The sequence below is a fragment of the Dama dama genome, chromosome 5 (genome assembly GCF_033118175.1).
Source record: "Dama dama isolate Ldn47 chromosome 5, ASM3311817v1, whole genome shotgun sequence".
Classification (NCBI taxonomy): domain Eukaryota; kingdom Metazoa; phylum Chordata; class Mammalia; order Artiodactyla; family Cervidae; genus Dama; species Dama dama.
The window spans coordinates 85,242,662-85,261,701 of NC_083685.1; the positions used below are offsets into that span (position 1 = coordinate 85,242,662).

Here is a 19,040-nt window from a genome sequence, read left to right on the forward strand (position 1 = left end):
AAGAATGAGTGAGTAAACGAGGTGCTAACTACCAAAATAAAGGACAACCCTGATGCCAAAAAGCTCACAATACAATAGAGAAGACAGATGTATAAAGATTACAATAAGGTAATCTTACTGTGTGCCAAGAGCTTTCTACACGCTATCTCATTTAATCCTAACATTGACCCTACTGGTGAGTAGAAATTACCATTGCCATTGTTCAGAGCAGAAAACCAAGACATGGAGAAGTCAAGTAACTTGCTCAAGATCACAAGGCTGGCAGGTGACATAGCAGGGACCTTCCCTGTCTGATTTCAAAGACCACGATGTTAACTGTGAGGCTACACTGCCTCGGGGACAATAGCTTGATTTCAGAGCCAGGTTGTAGTGGTGGCTAGGAGCTGATCAGACCTATGGTGGCACAGGTTAAGAGGGAGGGGGGACATTCTAGGTAAACGTTGGGAGGCATGATACTCTGGATCAGGGCCGGGGGCGATTAAAAGTGCCTGGCAGTAAATTTTGTGCTGTGTATTTTAGCACACCAACACAAAAGCACTGGCAAGACTGAAGAGTCATTGGAAGGTGCCTGATGAACCAACCCCACCTCCCAGCCTGACTCTCCAAAGCCTTCATCATATGCACCTGATCCACCTACCCAGCCTCATCTCTTAGCTTTCCCTTCACTCTGCCCTCATCTTGAGCATTTCATTTCTCTTCTGCTAGAACACCCTGGACCTCCCCTTTGTCCATGTCTGCCCCTCCCTGAGCCCAGAAACTCAATTCAGCCTTGACATCCTGATGACTCCCCCTACCCAAGTCCCCCAGCCCAGTTTTCACAACAAACAACTTGAACATTGCAGCTTTTCACCAGACACCTAGATTTTAAAGTCTATGCCATTTTTACCTAAATGCTATTCCTTTCGGTGCCTAGAATAACAGATACTGTTCCTCACCCACTCTATCCCATAAACCGTGTTGTTCGGCCTAGATCCTAGTGCAGAGAGAAGTCTATTGTCAATGCCCAGCCTTTGTGATATACGCAAAGAAGTCCAGAACTAGGGCGGGGAGGGAGGGGAGTGTTGAGTGGAGGAGGCTTAAGCACTAGAGGAATATGTTCAAGTCTAAGCACCTGCACATGAACTTTGCTGAGATCTGCGAAAACCAAACAAGAGAAGTGCTGTATCAAAACAGAATAAAGATCAAGCTGATAAAAGCTGGCCTGAACATTTTAGAAAAGGTATGGTCTAAATGTCATGATACCTGTGGGAGAATTTATCACAACAGATCATAAAGCCATAAGTATGATTCCTGAACAATTGAAAGTGACTTAGGGCATCTCCAGGGGTGACGCCCTGGAGCTGACAAATTTAATGGATGTTTTCTGGAGCACTGTTACTGGTCTTTGTACAAAGTACACTGAAGTCATTGCTCCCTTCTGGAAGGCCTGCATTTTACCAGTGTGAGACTTCAGAAATGTTACTCCCATTGGTGGAGTTTTGTTTGGATTTTTTGGCGTTTGCCTCACTTGTCAGGAAACTCCACCCAGATGTTTTTGACTGTGTTGTGTGCGTTCAGGCTCTGAATTCAGAGCCTGGACCTACACCTCCACCAGTCCACTGGAGGATCCTAACATGCTAATGTCTTTTCCTGGCTTTTCAGTTGGGAATGAAGACCTCTCCCAGACAAGAGCCACACTCCTTCTGCCTTCTGCTTGTTGCCTGGTACCGTGGTGCCCACTGGAAAGGCTGGCGTGAGCCCCGGACCCTCCCACCTCCTCACCGTTATCAACCACGTAGATGGTGCGGGAGTTATCATGAATGGCGAGATCCTTCCTGGGGACGTTCTTGTTGAGCAGGTTCAGGGCCTGATCCCTGCCCTGGCCGGACACCTTCTTACTGACCAGCATGTCAAGCAGGTGGTTGGTGATCTGCTTCAGGTCCTTCTTGGAGTCTGAGGAAGGAGAGGACAGGGGTGAATGGAGAGGACTACGGTGTCTGAGGTATACAGGACCCAGGATGGCTGGGACTTCTGGAAGGACTCTGGAAATATCGAATCCACTGCTTCCCAGATCTTGGACTTTCCCAGGAGAGCATCCTGTCTCATTCAAAGAAGGGAGGGAGACTTCTAGACAACACCCCCAAGGGTGATCAGAAAGGGGGCGGCAGAGGATGAGGTGGTTGAATGGTTGAATGGCACCAACTCAATGGACATGAATCTGAGCAAACTCCAGGAGATAGTGAAGGACAGGGAAGCCTGGTGTGCTGCAGTCCATGGGGTCACAAAGAGTCAGACATGACTTAGTGGCTGAATAACAACAACATCCAAGTTGAATTCCAATGTCATTAAATAGATATTTATATGAATGGATAGGGGGAAAAAAAGACTGGAAAAGGACTTCCCAGGTGGTACAGTGGGTGGGAATCTGCCTGCCAATGCAGGGGACACAGGTTTGATCCAGACATCTTACTGGGAAGGTCTGGGAAGATCCCACATGCTGAGAGCAACTAAGCCCGTGCACCACAGTTATTGCCCCCCCAGTCTAGAGCCTGCAACTCCTAAAGCCCATGTGTCTAGAGCCTGTGCAACAAGGGAAGCCACTACACCACAACGAAGAGCAGCCCCATGCACCACACCTAGAGAAAGCCCATGCACAGCAGTGAAGATCCAATGCAACCAAAAATAAAATTAAGTAATTAGTTAGTGTAAAAAAATGAGTTTTTAGAAAAAGAAAAAAGACTGGAAACTTTCCCATGGCAGTGATCATAGTCGTTATCTGGAGGGATATTTTCAGGTCGTTGGGGCTTTTGTTTCATCTTTACGTATTTCTAAAATTTTCCAAGTTTCTCTAATAAGCCTCTGTTACTTTTTTAAAAACTATTTTATTTATTTATTTTTGGCTGGGCTAGGTGTTCGTTGCTGCGTGAGCTTTTGTCTAGTTGCGGTGGATGGGGGCTATTCTATAGCTGCCAGGTGCAGGCTTTTCTTTGCAGTGGCTTCTCTTGTTGCAGAGCTCAGCCTCTAGGGTGTAGAGGCTTCAGCTGATGCGGCGCCCCGGCTCTAAAGCACAGGCTCAATAGTTGCTCCGAGGCGTGTGGGATCTTCCTGGATCAGGGATCAAACCCATGTCTCCTGCACTGGCAGGTGGGATCTTTACCACTGAACCACCAGTTACTTTTTAAAACTTTTTTCATCTTGCAAAACTGAAATTCCCATTAAACAACTCATTTCCTCCTCCCCCCGATCCTGGCAACCACCATGCACCTTTCTATTTCTATGAGTTTGACTGTTTTAGAAAACACAAGGAATTCCTTGGTGGTCCACTGGGTAGGACTCTATGCGTCCACTGCAGGGGGCATGGGTTTGATTCCTAGTCAGGAAACTAAGGTCTGGAGCTGAAAGGAGAACGAAGAAGCCTCATATATGTGGCATATACAGTATTCGTGTTTTTGTGACTGGGTTATTCACTTAACATAAGGTCCTCAAGGTTCATCCATGTTGTAGCCTGTGTCAGAATTTCCTGCCTTTTTAAGGCTGAACAATATTCCATTGTAGAGACAGACACCACGTTTTATTTCTCCATTCATCCATAGATGGGCACTTGAGTTGCTTCCAACATTTTTGCTCTCGTAAATGTGACTGTGCCTCTGTTATTTTTATAGTCAAAAAATAAACGGAAAAATATAACCGGGCCACCTCCATGTACGCGAATGCTCAGTCTGAGGTAGTAACTGGCACTTCCTTGCCCCCACCCCCCCAAACCAAAGTTGAAAATCATCTCCTACCCAGAACCAGGGCCTCTTCCTTCCCCCGAGGCTCCTGTTTGTCCTCCCCAGACAGAGCGTCGATGATGGCCTGGAGCAGGTTGCAGACGGCCAGAGACATCTCCTCGTTCTCAACGGCCATGAGGCTGCAGATTCGGTCTATCCGGACTGCGTGGAGGATTGCTGTGGCCTAGACACCCCCAGTGAGAAGCACATGGTCAGCTGGCTGCCCCTCCCTTCCAACTGTCATGCAGGTTAGGGAGCGGGTGAGGGCCGCCCCATGCAGTCAGGACAGAAGCCCAGGCAGCCGCTGTCTCATGGGGCCTGTGGCCCCGGGCAAGCCCCGGACTCAAGCCATGCCCCTTTCCAGAGGGCTAGAGCTGCGCCCTCCAGTACGGTGGCCTCTCGCCCCAGGGGAGGCTCTGAACGTGTGTAACACAGCAAGTTCACACTGAGATGGGCTGTGTGTGTAAAACACACACTGGGTTTTCAAGACTTAGTATGAAAAACCATGAACTGTCACAGCCATTGCATTCAGCTTTTCCTCAGAAACCACTTTCAATAAACTTATCTTTGTTTGAGTATGAAAATGTTAGTCACTCAGTCATGTCCGACTCTGTGACCCCATGGACTGTACAGCCCACCAGGCCCCTCTGTCTATGGAATTCTCCAGGCAAGAATACTGGAGTGGGTAGCCATTCTGTTTTCCAGGGGATCTTCCCAACTTGGGGATCGAGCTTGGGTTGCCTGCATTGCAGGCAGATTCCTTACCATCTGAGCCACCAGGGAAGCCCTTATTCTTTGTTTAGTAAGACCCATTCTCAGCTCAAGGAAACAAACCAGAGAATCAGTCTCCGTTGAATCTGGGACCACACAACCAAGGTTGAGGGGGGCCGCTTTAGATGTTGTATCAGGGTCTATCCACGCCAGCCATGCCCAGCCCACAAGTCAACGCCCTGTCCTCAGACTGGCAGCCCCTTGCTCCACGAACCCCGCCCCTGCCCTCACCCTAGCTCGGTGGCTACTGCACATGCCCGACAGTGTCCGCACTGCAGCCAGCATCAGCTCAGGCCTCTTCGTGTCCAAAAGCTGCATCAGCAGGGCCACGCCGTTGTTCTGGAAGATCCTCTCCGACCCCGCTTCCTCGCGGCCGAGGACAATGAGGTTGTTGGCGGCCTGAAGGAGCAAAGGTAGCAACGAAGGTCAGGGGTGAAGTCTGGCTCCTGAGGCCTTGACCGTGAGCCAAGTGCAGGGGCTGGGGCAAGGAACGAGTCTTCAAAACTTCTTTATATTCTTTTGCCCTATAGCCCTGCTGCTGGGAATGTAGCCCAAGAACATAATTCAGAACAAGAAACAAAGTAACTTGCAATAAAGACCAGCTGGATGAAAATATATTGCAGCCATTAAAGACATAAATGAAACGACTCAGAGGCAACTTGGAAAAAGCATGGGTTTGCAGAAACAGAATTACAGGTTCACTCTGATGGCACTTATGGTAAAACAAAACTGTGCGTATTTGCTTGTGGATAAGGACTTTTAAAAGGTAGGAAAGGGTGGTCCAGTGGTGACGACTCCACTTTCCAATCCTTGGGAGGGGAACTAAGATCCCACAGTACCCCTAACCCTGGTTGGGGAACTAAGATTGCGCATGCCGAGGAACAACTGAGCCTGTGAACCACAACAAAAGGTCCCACAGGCCGCAACAAAGACCCAACACAACTATATAAAAATGTTTTTAGAGAAGAGTAGGGAAATGTTAAATTAATTCATCAAGGAGGCCATTAGTCTGAGGTGGCTTCAGTGCCTAAGCAACTAAGAAAACCCAAACCACACATTGCTGTCCAACAGAAATTAACACAACCTTGTAAATCAACTATACTTCAATTTAAAAACAAAACAACTACAATGAAAAAACCCAAACCCTATATTGTCTCAAGGTTAAGAAGGACAACCAATCACAAATAGCTAACGAGCCTTTCCCAAATAATGCCAACTGCTTAAGCTATAACCTGGGCTTCCCAGGTGGCCCTAGGGGTAAAGAATCCGCCTGATAAAGCAGGAGACACAAGAGATGTCAGTTCGATCCCTGGGTCAGGAAGATGCCCTGGAGAAGGAAATGGTAACCCACTCCAAGTATTCTTGCCTGGAGAATTCCATGGACAGAGGAGTCTGGCAGACTGCAGTTCAGGGGGTTGCAAAGAGTTCGACACGACTATGCATGCACACTTTTAAGCTACAGCCAATAAAATAATTCCCTTGCTTTGCTTCCACCTCTTTTCTGGTTTTGTTTGTTTTGTTTTGTTTATATATTTGCAGCACGTGGACTCAGGAGTTGCTGCACTCGGCCTTAGTTGCCCCACAACATGTGGGATCTTAGTTCCCAACCAGGGATCATACTGACATCCCCTGCATTGGCAAGAGGATTCTTAACCACGGAACCACCAGGGAAGTCACACACCTCTTTTCGATAAAAGCCTTTTCCCTAGCTCTTGCTGGTGGAATACTCTCGACCACTTCTGGTTTACGCTACCCAGTTCAAACAAATTTTGCTCAAACTCTTAGAGTTTTTAATATGTCTTAGTTTATCTTGTAACAGAATTGGTTTTTACATTGGGGATTCTTTTCCATTAAACATGTTCCTTGAATATGGTTTTGGCATCTTTATTGTTCAAGAAAATCTGAAGTTGCAGGAGGTTCTCAGGAAGATTGAAGATTGTGATGGACAGAGAACGCTAGATGGGATTTGAAAGCCCTGGGTGGTGCTTCTGCCACATGCTAGCCACATGACCTTGGGCAAGGCATAGCATTCTCTGGGTCTCAGATCCCTGTCCGTAAAAATAGACAGTTGGGCTGCGTTTTCAAGTCTCTTCCCACCCTGGGGACATATATATATATAGGATATAGATATAAGATATTCTGTATATGTATGTGTGTGTGTGTGTGTGTGTGTGAGTGAGTCCTCAGGGTCTCTCTCTCTCTCTCTCTCTCTCTCTATATATATATATATATATATATATGTATATGTATATAAAGGATATCCTGAATATTCATTGGAAGGACTGATAACTGAAGCTGAAGCTCCAATACTCTGGCCACCTGATGTGAAGAACTGACTCCCTGGAAAAGACCCCGATGCTGGGAAAGATTGAAGGCAGGAGGAAAAGGAGATGACAGAGGATGAGATGGTTGGATGGCATCACCAACTCAATGGACATAAGTTTGTGTAAGCTCCGGGAGTTGGTGATGGTCAGGGAGGCCTGGTGTGCTGCAGTCCATGGGGGTGGTAAAGAGTTGGACACGACTGAGTGACTGAATTGAACTGAACTGAGGATATAAAAGGATATAAAGCCTTCCACCTTGAGGATGCATTCATAGTCATCCCTCAGTATCCACAGGTGATTTTTTCCAGGACCCTGGTGGATAACAAAATCCACGGATGCTCAAGTCCCTTACATCAAATGACGTAGTACAGTTGACCCTCCTAACTGCAGGCAACCAACTGTGTGTTGAAATCCCTTAAAAGGCCCCAGATCTGGAGAGAAGGGCTTGAGCAGGACCTGAGACCCTGAGATTGGGCAAAGAATTCATGAAGCAAGAAAAGGAGGAGGTGGGCAAACAGGTGGAGAGTAAGAGGTTGGTGCGCAAGCTTAGTTGTGTCTGACTCTGCTACCCCATGGATTGTGCCGGCCAGGCTCCTCTGTTCACGGGATTTTCCAGGCAAGTACACTGGAGTGGGGTAACCACTCCCTTCTCCAGGGATCTTCCTGACCCAGAGACTGAACCCCCTTCTCCTGCCTTGCTGGCAGATGCTTTACCGTCTGAGCCACCAGGGAACCCCCCAAGAGGCTGGGGAGGAGGCTGATTAAAGAATTCCAGGCAAGCATGAGCAGAACCATCATCGCTCTATCAGTCAAGGGCTTTGTACTCTTCAGAGTACAAAGTACTGCTTTTATATATATAACAACTCATCAAGTCCTTATAAGAGTTTGTTATAAAAGATACTTGCATATTTAAAAAAATTTTTTTTACCGCATCCGCCACATGTGGGATCTTAGTTCCTTAACCAGGAATCAACCCCAAGTTGCCTGCATTGGAAGGCGGAGTCTTAACCACTGGATCACTAAGGAAGCCCCAATATTTGCATATTATATGATTACTGATCATAAAACTAATAAAAATTCCCCATGCATCTTCTGTTAAATTCTTATATTCAGATATTCATTTTTTTCCCTCTGAAGGAGGAAAAAAGAAACATTTAAAAATGCAGCAAATTTGGTTAAGAAGATGGTATTAGGAATAAACATTTTCACAATTCAGAATGATGCTGCAATATTTTGAAATGGAATAAAGCATTATTTTGACGTGTCACTGTTTCTCAGGCCCAAAACCAGAGTGAGGCAAGTAAGACACTCGCCTTGGGTGCAGATTTTACGGGGTACAAAAAACTTCTGTAATCAAGATAAATGGTATTGAATGCAATGTTTTAAAATATCAAAATCTATGCACTGCAAAAAACAATACATGAAGAACAAAATGCCAGAAATGTAAAGACAGGATTCAACCCTCATTGTTCTCATTGTTGAGCATGACTCAACATGAGCACCCCTTGTGTTGAGCATGACTCTCCTAATCCTGGCCCTTCTTAGAGTTCACGCTGTTTCCTAAAGAGCTTAGCGTTTGGCCCATCTTTGTCTCCTTTCTCCCAGGAGCCGCCCACCGGCACGAGACGGGGGCGTTACCGTCCGGACACAGGGGCGGAGCCGCAGAAGAAGCAGTTATCTGCGCGCCCCTAGAGCGCCCTCTTCTGGTTCGCTGCTTGCCCAGCACTTACCTTCTCCAGTTTATCCGCTTCACTGTTCCTGTCCAGGAGAATCTCAAACATCGTCTGAACCCTCGAGTCAGTGGAGAACTGCACCCGGAGCTGAGAGAGGAGGGAGTGGGGAAGAAGGCAGGCGGACATCCCCATCATTTCAGACAGCTCCACTTAAAGGTCATCTCAGTTAACACTAGGGTATACTCTTTCTGCCTGCCTCCATCACTCGCTCATCCAACAAACATCTACTGAACTACTACTGCGGGTCAGATGCTGACAGATGCTAGGGATAGAACGGGAGGACAAAATCAAATCCTTGCTCCATAAAGCTTACACTTTACATTCGAGGTCCCATTTAGTCTTAACAAGGCAAGTCTTGGAAGACAAAAAGATCATCACCCCAATTTTGCAGCCTCGCTGTTAGACGTTTAAATATGGGCTAAAACAGGACTGTATCTCCAGGGTCAGAAACATGAAGCAGCTTTCAAGTACCTCTTGAAATAAATGTAAACCATTTTTTCCTTCTTTATTCCTTTTTAAATATTCATTCATTCATTCTCTTCGTTGTGCCCAGGTCATCGTAGCAGCAGCACACAAGATCTTTAGTTGCAGCATGTGCGATCCAGGTCCCTGACCTGGGATCGAACCCAGGCCCCCTGGATTGGGACCACAGAGTCTTAGCCATTGGACCACCAGCGAAGTCCTTAAATGATTATTTTGGAATGTCTCATCCCTCACTCTCCCAATGCCAGTCCCAACCCCACTGCTCTGAAGCTATGTTCTGCTGGGCTACAGTGCCACCTATTTCCATCCTGAGGTCATTTCCTTTCAGGAAGTCGCTCATTCACCACCCCTTCTCTGGTCACTGGTTGGTCTGTATTTTGACAGCCCTTGAGTCTGCACTCTGGACAGTACACTGTGGTCCCTCCATGGGGCTGCCCCAGGCATCCAGAAGTCACTGTGACCTGGAGCAAGGAGATGCGTGATCAAGTTACCCTTCTGCTCTCACAGTGGGGAACTGACACCCCAGTGCGTCCCTCAGAAAACTGGTAGCTAAGTGAGGACAGAGGGCACAGGACTCCTCATCTCAGTCCCAGTTCCCTGAGCCCGCTCCATTTTCCTAGAAAAGATTCCCTGTTCCTGCTGGTTCCTGGCTCTCCTGCATCCCCCCAGCAACATCCTCCCCCCAGTTCCCAGGTTTCTCATGCTGCCTTGGTCCTCCTAGAAAGAGAGGAAGATCATAGTGAAGACGTACTAAGTTGTGATTTTTTTTTTAAGCCTCCATCTGGAATTGAAAAGACTGGTATGCTAGTCCTGTCTGGCTTGTACCCATGAACAAGCATCACGGCATCTCTGATCACTCTGATCACAGATAGGTGCATCTGCCCGGCTGTTCTGTGCCACGTGACCACTCCGTCCAAGGGAGTGGCGGTAGGCCAGCCCTGGTGTCCCGCCGCCCTAACGGGTCCCTACTAGGAATGGGGAGAGGTGGCCGAGGCTTGCGGGAAGGCCTCCTTCCAGGTCCAGCCCACCTTCTCCTGGATGCTGGTGTTGAGTCTCCTCAGTGTCTCCTGGAAGCTCTGGTTCTGTGGCTCCAGGGTGGCACAGCGCTGCACGTCCTTGAAGGCCTGGTCCAGCTTGCCCAGGTGCTCCAATGCCTGGCATCGCCGGTACAGAGCCTTGATGTCCGAGGAGTTGATATCAATGGCTAGCAAGGGACACAGGCAGAGTCTCAGGGGGCCGGGCGGCAGACCACCTTCCCTCCTCCCCCACCACTGCCCCCAACTCCAGGGCTTCCAACTCTCCCTTGGAGAGTGTGCATCCTTATAGACCAGCTTTGTGGAAGGCAATTTTTCCACGGACTGTAAGTGGAGTGTGGTTTGGGGATGATTCAAGTGCATTACATCTATTGTGCACTTTACTTCTATTATTATGACATCAGTTCCACCTCAGATCATCAGGCATTAGATCCCAGAGATTGGGAAGCCCTGTGGTAGACCATCTGGTCCTAGGCTCCCCTTAGTTAGGGAGGTGGTAAGAATCACTGTCTCAAGGTCGGAAGGGAGCTTAAGGCTCATCTTGTCCAATTCCTGACTCTCCAGTCTCAGCTCCTTGATCCCTGCCAAGTACTAATCCAGTTGGTGCTTGCATACCTCCAGCTGTGGGGAGCACCTTCCATCTCAAGGCAGAAAGCCCTTCCCTCCTCCAACCTGAAATCTATCTCCCTGTAACTTTGCCCTTTTGTCTTAAGTCCAGTCCTGGAAACTGTGAGATGAAATCCAATCCTTCTTCCTTATGACCAGCCTTTCAGGAATTTGAAAGCAGCTCCCCGTCCCACCTGGAAGTTCCTTCTCTGAGCTGAGGCCACTTTTCTGCTTTTCATAGGATGCGTTTCCAGTCCCCTCTCCAGCTAAGTCCTTCCCTTCTAAACTCACTCCAGACTGTCTCTGTCTCTCCTTAAAAATTAGTGACTCGATCAAAAGCCAAGACAGACCTATGCAGAGGAGAACCCCCTTCATTCTGCATATTATAACCCTAAAAATGCAGCCGGAAGTCGTCCCATTTTGATCATGCTCTTACATCTGAGTTCTCTCAGACCTTGAGGCACTCCGAAACCAGTGCTGATATGTGTCTATTTCTCCTAGTGTCCGTGGCATAAGCCCATGAACACATCCTAGCCTCCAGCAAAGTGGCTGAGTCCTTGCTGTGACAAAAGGATTTCCAGGAGCATCTTTCTAAGAAAAGAAGCTGCCCCAGCATATCTAACGTGTAAAAATGTGACTTAGGGATGGCTTTCCTGGAGCACTCCGTTCACACAAGGATGGTCCATCTGAAGCCCTGCCTACAACATCCAGGATGGCATTTATACAATCTGTGAGTGTCAAGAGCCTCTTAGACTAAACAGGGATGCCAAGGGGGGTCGTGGAGGGCAAGGTCAGAGCAGGGGGGGGGGGGGGGCTCACCTCTCGAGGCATCGGAAGCCGCCTGAACATAGCTCTCCTGAGGAATGGGGAAGGAGGAAACTTGGTTAATGCGGACCCAATACAGAGACAGCCAGAGAGGGTCCTGAGGTGAGGAGACAGGGCTTGCTGGCCGCTGCCACTGTCAGAGGCCAGAGGCTCCTTGCTGAGCATGGGAAAGTGGACAAGATTCAGGCGCACTCCGGCTTGAACCTGGCTCTGCTGCTGACTGAGGAGGGTGTGGCTACCCACTCCAAGGTTCTCGCCTGCAGAATCCCACGGACAGAGGAGCCTGGAGGGCTATCATCCATGGGGTCGCAAACAGTCACACAAGACTCAAGTGATTTAGCATGTACACACTGCTGCTAACTACCTAGAGCTCTTGGGGAAGTTATTGAGCCCTCCTCTTGAGTCTTGAGCTACATATCTGCAATATGGGTACAAGAGTAGTGGCAACCTCGTGGTCTGTGGTTAAGATGCCACGAAATAAGCTCTGAAAAGCCCCTGTCCTGATGCCAGTTCCCACGAGGCTGCTTCCCATGGGATGGGAGCTGTCTCCGTGGATGACTTCCCTGTTTCCCAGAGGAGTGGGTCAGGTGATGGGTACCAGAAAGCAGGGGGAGGCGCCCTGCTCCAATCTGAGGGTTCCAGGAGGGGGTGTGACTGTCGGGAGGAGGGAACTGCCCCTCACCTGCATCCCAGTTCAGCCCTCAGTTCCCACCCCTCTCCATCCCAGACCGTTTTCAGGCCACAGGCCGCCCGGTTCCGATAGAGCGTGGCCAGCAGGGCCTTATCCTTGGTCAGCTTCAGGGCCTGGCTGTAGCTCTTGGTGGCGGCCTTGTAGTCCTGGAGCTGGAAATGCTGGTTCCCTTCCTCCTTCAGCTGCATCGCTTCCGCCTCGGCCATCTGTCGGGACAGGAGAGCTCCCTCCAGACCCGGGGCTGGGCTCCTGGTCTGAGGTCTGGAGCTCCAGGGTCCCCACCTACCAGGATGGATGGGGAGGATGCTACCTGGGAGGGAGGGAACCAGAGGGACCCACCCCTCAACCCCCGCCAATCCACTGCCCAGGAGGACATCACAGCGTCTGCTAAGAGTAGGGCCCAAGTTGAGAGGGGTCTCAGCATCTCTGTTCCTAGGGAACTCTGCTCAGTATTATGTAACAACCTAAACGGGAAAAGAATTTGAAAAAGAAGGGGTTTCCCTGGCAGTCTAGTGGCTAAGATTCCATGCTTCCAATGCAGTGGGCCTGGGTTCCATCCCTGGTCAGGCAGCTAGATCCCACTTGTTGCAACTAAGACCTGGTGTGGCTAAATAATTAAATAAATAAAAATACATAAATTTTTTTTAAAAAAGAATAGATATATGTATAACTGAATCACTTGGCACACCTGAAGTTAACGCAAAATTGTTAACTATACTCTGACTTTTTTTTTTTAAAGAAGAGTCCCTGTTCCTCCCTCTATCTCCCTCCCAGCAGGATGGGCAAAGCCACCACACCAAGGGCCTGAATTCTCATTGCAGGCCTTAAAATGCCTGGGTTCCGCCTTCCCCCTCCCCGGTCCCAGGCACACTCCGGGCCAGCTCACTTTCTCTCAAGGACAATGTTCTCAGTCCGTCCTCCTGGGGTGCGGCTCCTCTGTGTGTGAACCCCCAGCCGGCCAGCGTCAGTCTGCCCCTCCCAGCCCCCACCCAGGAGACTTTATCACCCCAGCCAGTGGCTTCGGACCATATTTGGCCACAGGGGCAGGTGCCCCTGGCGTCTGTCAGAGATACTCCGGGACCTCCCCCTCCCCAGACTGGACAGTCATTACCACGTGGAGGTTCCAAGGAACCTCTGTCCCCGCATCCCACTCAGGGCCAGTCCTGGGGGCACAGGTGCTCCTAACCCCCCAAAGAATGATAGATCCAGAGGAACGGGAGCACCCCCAGCAGACCCCCGCTCCCTAGGCACAGCTCGGATGCCCCTTCTCCACCTCCCTCCCAGATAAACAACCTCCTCTCCCCTCCCCCCACCCCTGCTATTTTGGGAGCAGAGTGACAGCTGAGGGGCTGGCAGGCTTGACACACGCAGAGCAGCTGCCCAGGTCCCAGGTCAGCTGGAGACTTCCAGAAGCGCCCTTCTGGAAGGAGGAGGGAAGAGGAGGGAGGGAGGAAGTTTCCTTCCCCTCTCCCCCTTGTCCACAACTCCCCTGCCACTTCCACCCACTGAAAACGGCCTTGTTTTTCAGAAAGATCCATGGACTTTTTGTCTCACTTGAGTGGAAGTGGGTGGTTTGTTCCACTCTGCGCATCTTCTGTGGCTCTTCCCTGTACGGAGGGTCTGTATTTGGCATCCCTCCCCGCCCCCAGGCTAGGAGCCCCCTGAGGATGGGCTCTGTATGTCCCCCACCGGACTGAATCTTCTCCTGCAAAATCCCAGGCAGCCTGGGAATTCCCTGCGACCCAGAACTGTGCCCCCTAACTGACTGGGACTTGCCGAGTCCCCCTCATCAGAGAAGGCAGGGGGGGTGGGGGGGTGGTCTTCCTTGGACGAGAACTGTTTATTCACTAAAAATTGTGAATCACTGTGTTGCACACCTGACACTTACACAATATTGTAAATCAACTCTACTGTGATGTTAAAATTTTAATTAAATGAAAAATTCTTAATTAAAAAAAAAAACACACTATGTACTTGCCACCAGAGAGGGTCTCCCCTGGGACAGGAATTGTTTTTCCTTATTCAACTGAGGGTTCCTAAGACAAATTTATGAGGTTATCCCGCACTTGGATATAGAATTCTCCCAGCTTTCTGTGTCTCTGAGACTGGGCAGTGAGTGCCCTCCCAGAGGACAAGTACAGCGTCTCTTGCAGTTTGAGTTTCCCTGGCACAGAGCCTGGAAGACTCAGTGTCCAATGCACGTTCTTAAATGAATGAATGAATGAGTTTTTCGTGCTGACGCTTTGCTTCACATTGCTACCATTCTGCCCCCCTCTCCCACAGTGCTTCAGACTGACCAGACCAGGGCTAAGAAAAGACACTGAAGGAAAAAAGTGTAGGTGGGATCACTCACACTAGATTCTGCTCTTAGCTCTGTGACCTTGAAAACACAGCTCTGTGACCTTGGACAAGTTCTACTGTCCTACTGGACGCAAAGTCCAGCCCTGATAAATGTTCAAGTCCAGGGGACCCGGATTCAAATTCTGATTCAGTAATTCATTCCACAAGCGTTTCTTAAGCATTTGATATGTGCCAGGATTCCCTCGAGGCTCAGCTGGTAAAGTTGGTACAATGCAGGAGACCCGGGTTCAATTCCTGGGTCAGGAAGATCCCCTGGAGAAGGAAATGGGAACCCACTCCAGTGTTCTTGCCTGGAGAAACCCCTGGACAGAGGAGCATGGCAGGCTACAGTCCATGGGGTGGCAAGAGTCGGACATGACTTAGCGACTAAACCACTACTATCTGCCAGGAACTGTGAATGATTATGGAAGCAGAAAACACTCCTGGGGTAAGGATCTGTGTCTATTTTGTCCCTCACATATTCCAAGTGTCTGCAACAGTGTGTAGCATGTAGCGGCTATTGTTTTAGTCGCTAAGTCATGTCTGACTCTTTTGCAACCCCAGGGACTGTAGCCCACCAGGCTCCTCTGTCCATGGGGTTTCCTAGGCCAGAGTACTGGAGTGGTATGTAGTAGGTGCTCAGAAATATTTGTTGAATGAATGCATGAAAGAATTCCATGAATCTGTGATTTCTGAAGAATACCAAACAGTTTTGAAACCTTACAGTCAGAAAACATGACATTATTTCAGAGAACGTTTCCCCGTGTAAATGATTAAATTAGTTGACATATGTAGGGCTCCTAGGACAATGTCTGGCAGAGACCTTTGTTAAATGATTGAATGAATATTTAAGGCAAGACCTGAAGAACTATTCCTGTATGTGTTTGTCAGCTCAGGCTGCCATAACAAAATACCACCAAGTGGGTGGCTTAAACAACAAAAATTTCTTTCTCACAATCCTGGAGGCTAGAAGCCTAAGATCAGGGTGCCCTCATGTGGGTTGGTTTCTGGTGAAACTTCACTTTCTGGCTTGGGGACAGCTGTCTTCTGCTTTGTATTCACACAGCCTCTTCTCTGTGGGAGAGCAAAGAGAGGCAAGGAGAGAGCGAGTGAGCTCTTGTGCGTCCTCCTCTTAAAAGGACATCAGTCCTATCAAATTAGGATGCCATCTTTAGGACCTCACTTAACCTTTATTACTTCCTCTTGGACCATCAAAAAGGCTGAGCACCAAAGAATTGATGCTTTTGAACTGTGGTGCTGGAGATGACTCTTGAGAGTCCCTTGGGCAGTAAGGAGATCAAACCAGTCCATCCTAAAGGAAATCAACCCTGAGTGTTCATTGGAAGGACTGAAGCTGAAGCTCCAATACTTTGGCCATTTGATTCGAAGAGCTGACTCATTGAAAAAGACCCTGATGCTGGGAGAGATTGAAGGCAGATGGAGAAGGGGACAACAGAGGATGAGACAGTTGGATGGCATCATTGACTCAATGGACATGAGTTTGAGCAAACTCTGGGAGACAGTGAAGGACAGGGAAGCCTGGCGTGTCAAAAAGAGGGAGGGAACTAAGGCTGAGTGGACCATTATAAGGAGTCTGATTTTTCCTGCCTGTAATGGGAGGCTTTGTAGGGTAACAAAGACAGAAAGTAACTGACCAGATTTTTGGTTTGAAACATCATCCTGGTTGTCAGGTGAAGAGGAGGAGGCAGGGTAAAGACAGGTAGGCAAATGTAGAGACTGTAGGAACCAGTATTGCAGCCAAAATCTAGGCTCTCTGTGCACTGATACGGAAGAGCAATATGCAGACAGAATTGTGGAGAAGAAAGAGTGACTCTATTAATTTGTCAGACAAAGGGGGAACACAGTACGCTGGCATCTCAAGTGCTGTGCCCCCCTGCCCTGATGAGTGAAAAGTGAAAGTGAAAGTCACTCAGTCGTGTCCGACTCTTCGGGACTGCATGGACTATACAGTTCGTGGAATTCTCCAGGCCAGAATGGGTAGCCTTTCCCTTCTCCAGGGGATCATCCCAAACTAGGAATTGAACCAGGGTCTCCTGCATTGCAGGCGGATTCTGGTGAGTAGGGAGAGGTTATATAGTCAGGCAGGAGAATGTGATAAGGATCAAGGCAATAACCATCTTTCTTTTTCTTTTCGAGCTGTGACGGGTCTTCATTGCTGTGAGTGGGCTTCCTCTACTTGTGGCGAGCAGGGGCTACTCTTTGCCGCAGAGCACAGGTTCTATAGAATGGGCTACAGTCATTGTGGCGCACAGGCTTAGCTGCTCCACGGCATGTGGGATCTTTACAGACCAGGGATCGAACCCATATCCTCTGCATTGGCAGGCAGATTCTTAACCACTGGACCACCAGGGAAGTCCAGTAACAGTCTTTCCTTCTTTCCTCTGCAAAGTTTCAAAAGGGTGGGTTGCTGACAAGATTAGGGTGTGTGCAGGGTCTAAGGTGGTCTCCTGACCTTGAAGAGCTTCTCTGGTCCCTTTAATCTTGACTCAGGTGGTTTCCTGGTTGCTCCTCCCTTGATTAGCAACTGTTTGAATCTACTCTTTGGAGCTCAGAGAAGATTGTGGAAGGTGGAGTGTTGCCTCCGTGAAATGAGGGACAAAAAGGCCTCTGTGCCTGGGAGCCCCAAAGGGCCCTGCATGGCATCAGTGTGGCAATGGAGATGGAGGGAACAGATTCTAGACAGGGTAATAAGGCAGCCCTGGCGGAGCTTGAGATGCCCTGGATACAGGGGAGGGAGAAAGAGAGGGAGGGAAGGGGGAAGGAGGGAGACAGAGAGAGAAGCTGACCAAAGATCCTAGGTTTCCAGTAAGAGTTCTTCTGGTCCGTCTCTGCTTTAGGGCCTCATCTGTAATATGGGATGAAAAGAGTCATGATGATTAAATGAGTTACATATGTAAAGCACTTAGAACAATGCCTGACACATTGCTATTGTTGTTATTATTGTAAACAACAATACATATTGTTATTATTATAGAAGGAAATGGCAACCCACTCCAGTATTCTTGCCTGGAGAATCCCATGGACAGAAGAGCCTGGCGGGCTACAGTCCACAGGGCCGCAAAGAGTCGGATACGACTGAGCAACTTCACTTTCACACTGTTGAAGACTGCAAGAATTTTTTGCTTCTATCCTCAAGTATTATTAATTGATTTGAGCCATTTAAAAAAGAATACTAGGACTTCCCTGGTGGTCCAGTGGTCAAGAATACACCTGCCAATTCAGGAGACATGGGTTTGATCCCTGATCTGGGGCGATTCCACCTGACTTGGAGCTACTAAGTCTAAGCACCACAACTACTGAGCCTGCGCTCCGGAACCCATGAGCGACAACCAGAAAAGCCACCTCAAAGAGACGTCCGCATAGGGTAATAGAGAGCAGCCCTTGCTGGCCGTAACCAGAGAAAGCCCGTGCGCAGCGCCGATGACCCAGAGCAGCCAAAAGTAAAAATTAATTAATTATTTTAAACTTAAAAAGAATTCTAATTTCCGCCTTCAATCCCATGGGCTCTGGTTTTATAAGCCACTCCCATTGCCTATCTCTGTGATCTCAGGGGAAATCAACTGGCGAGAGCCTTCAATTATGCATCGGTAAAACTGGGGCTAAGAATCGCTGTTCGGAAAAGACAAAAGGTTGTCAGTATCCGGCAAGTGATCTGCAATCACCAGATGGCCAACACCAAAATCAGATTGATTATATTCTTTGCAGCCAAAGATGGAGAAGCTCTATACAGTCAGCAAAAATAAGACCGGGAGTTGACTGTGGCTCAGATCATGAACTCCTTATTGCCAAATTCAGACTTAAGTTGAAGAAAGTAGGGAAAACCACTAGACCATTCAGATATGACCTAAATCAAATCCCTTATGATTATATTATACAGTGGAAGTGAGAAATAGTTTTAAGGGACTAGATCTGATAGACAGAGAGCCTGATGAATTATGGATGGAGGTTCATGACATTGTACAGGAGACAGGGAGCAAGACCATCCCCAAGAAAAGAAAATGCAAAAAGGCAAAATGGCTGTCTGAAGAAGCCTTACAAATAGCTATGAAAAGAAGAGAAGTGAAAGGCAAAGGAGAAAAGGAAAGATACCCATTTGAATGCAGAGTTCCAAAGAATACCAAGGAGAGATGAGAAAGCCTTCCTCAGTGATCAGTGCAAAGAAATAGAGGAAAACAATAGAATGGCAAAGACTAGAGATCTCTTCAAGAAAATTAGAGACACCAAGGGAACATTTCATGCAAAGATGGGCTCAATAAAGGACAGAAATGGTATGGACCTAACAGAAGCAGAAGATATTAAGAAGAGATGGCAAGAATACACAGAAGAACTATACAAAAAAGATCTTCACGACCCAGATAATCACAATGGTGTGATCACTCACCTAGAGCCAGACATCCTGGAACGTGAAGTCAAGTGGGCCTTAGGAAGCATCACTATGAACAAAGCTAGTGGAGGTGATGGAA

General features: G+C 48.4%; 1 protein-coding gene across 1 annotated transcript in view; it reads right to left on the bottom strand.

Moving 5' to 3' along the window:
* Window positions 1-19,040, bottom strand: part of UNC45B (unc-45 myosin chaperone B) — a 41,815-nt gene that overhangs the window by 19,345 nt on the left and 3,430 nt on the right. Inside the window, exons 2-9 of the mRNA XM_061142781.1 lie at window positions 17,364-17,422; window positions 12,255-12,422; window positions 11,520-11,556; window positions 10,089-10,264; window positions 8,575-8,664; window positions 4,752-4,919; window positions 3,765-3,933; window positions 1,762-1,932 (exon numbers count right to left, since the gene is read on the bottom strand). Of these exons, the coding sequence (XP_060998764.1) occupies window positions 1,762-1,932; window positions 3,765-3,933; window positions 4,752-4,919; window positions 8,575-8,664; window positions 10,089-10,264; window positions 11,520-11,556; window positions 12,255-12,422; window positions 17,364-17,422 (1,038 nt within the window). The remainder of the gene's footprint in view (window positions 1-1,761; window positions 1,933-3,764; window positions 3,934-4,751; window positions 4,920-8,574; window positions 8,665-10,088; window positions 10,265-11,519; window positions 11,557-12,254; window positions 12,423-17,363; window positions 17,423-19,040) is intronic.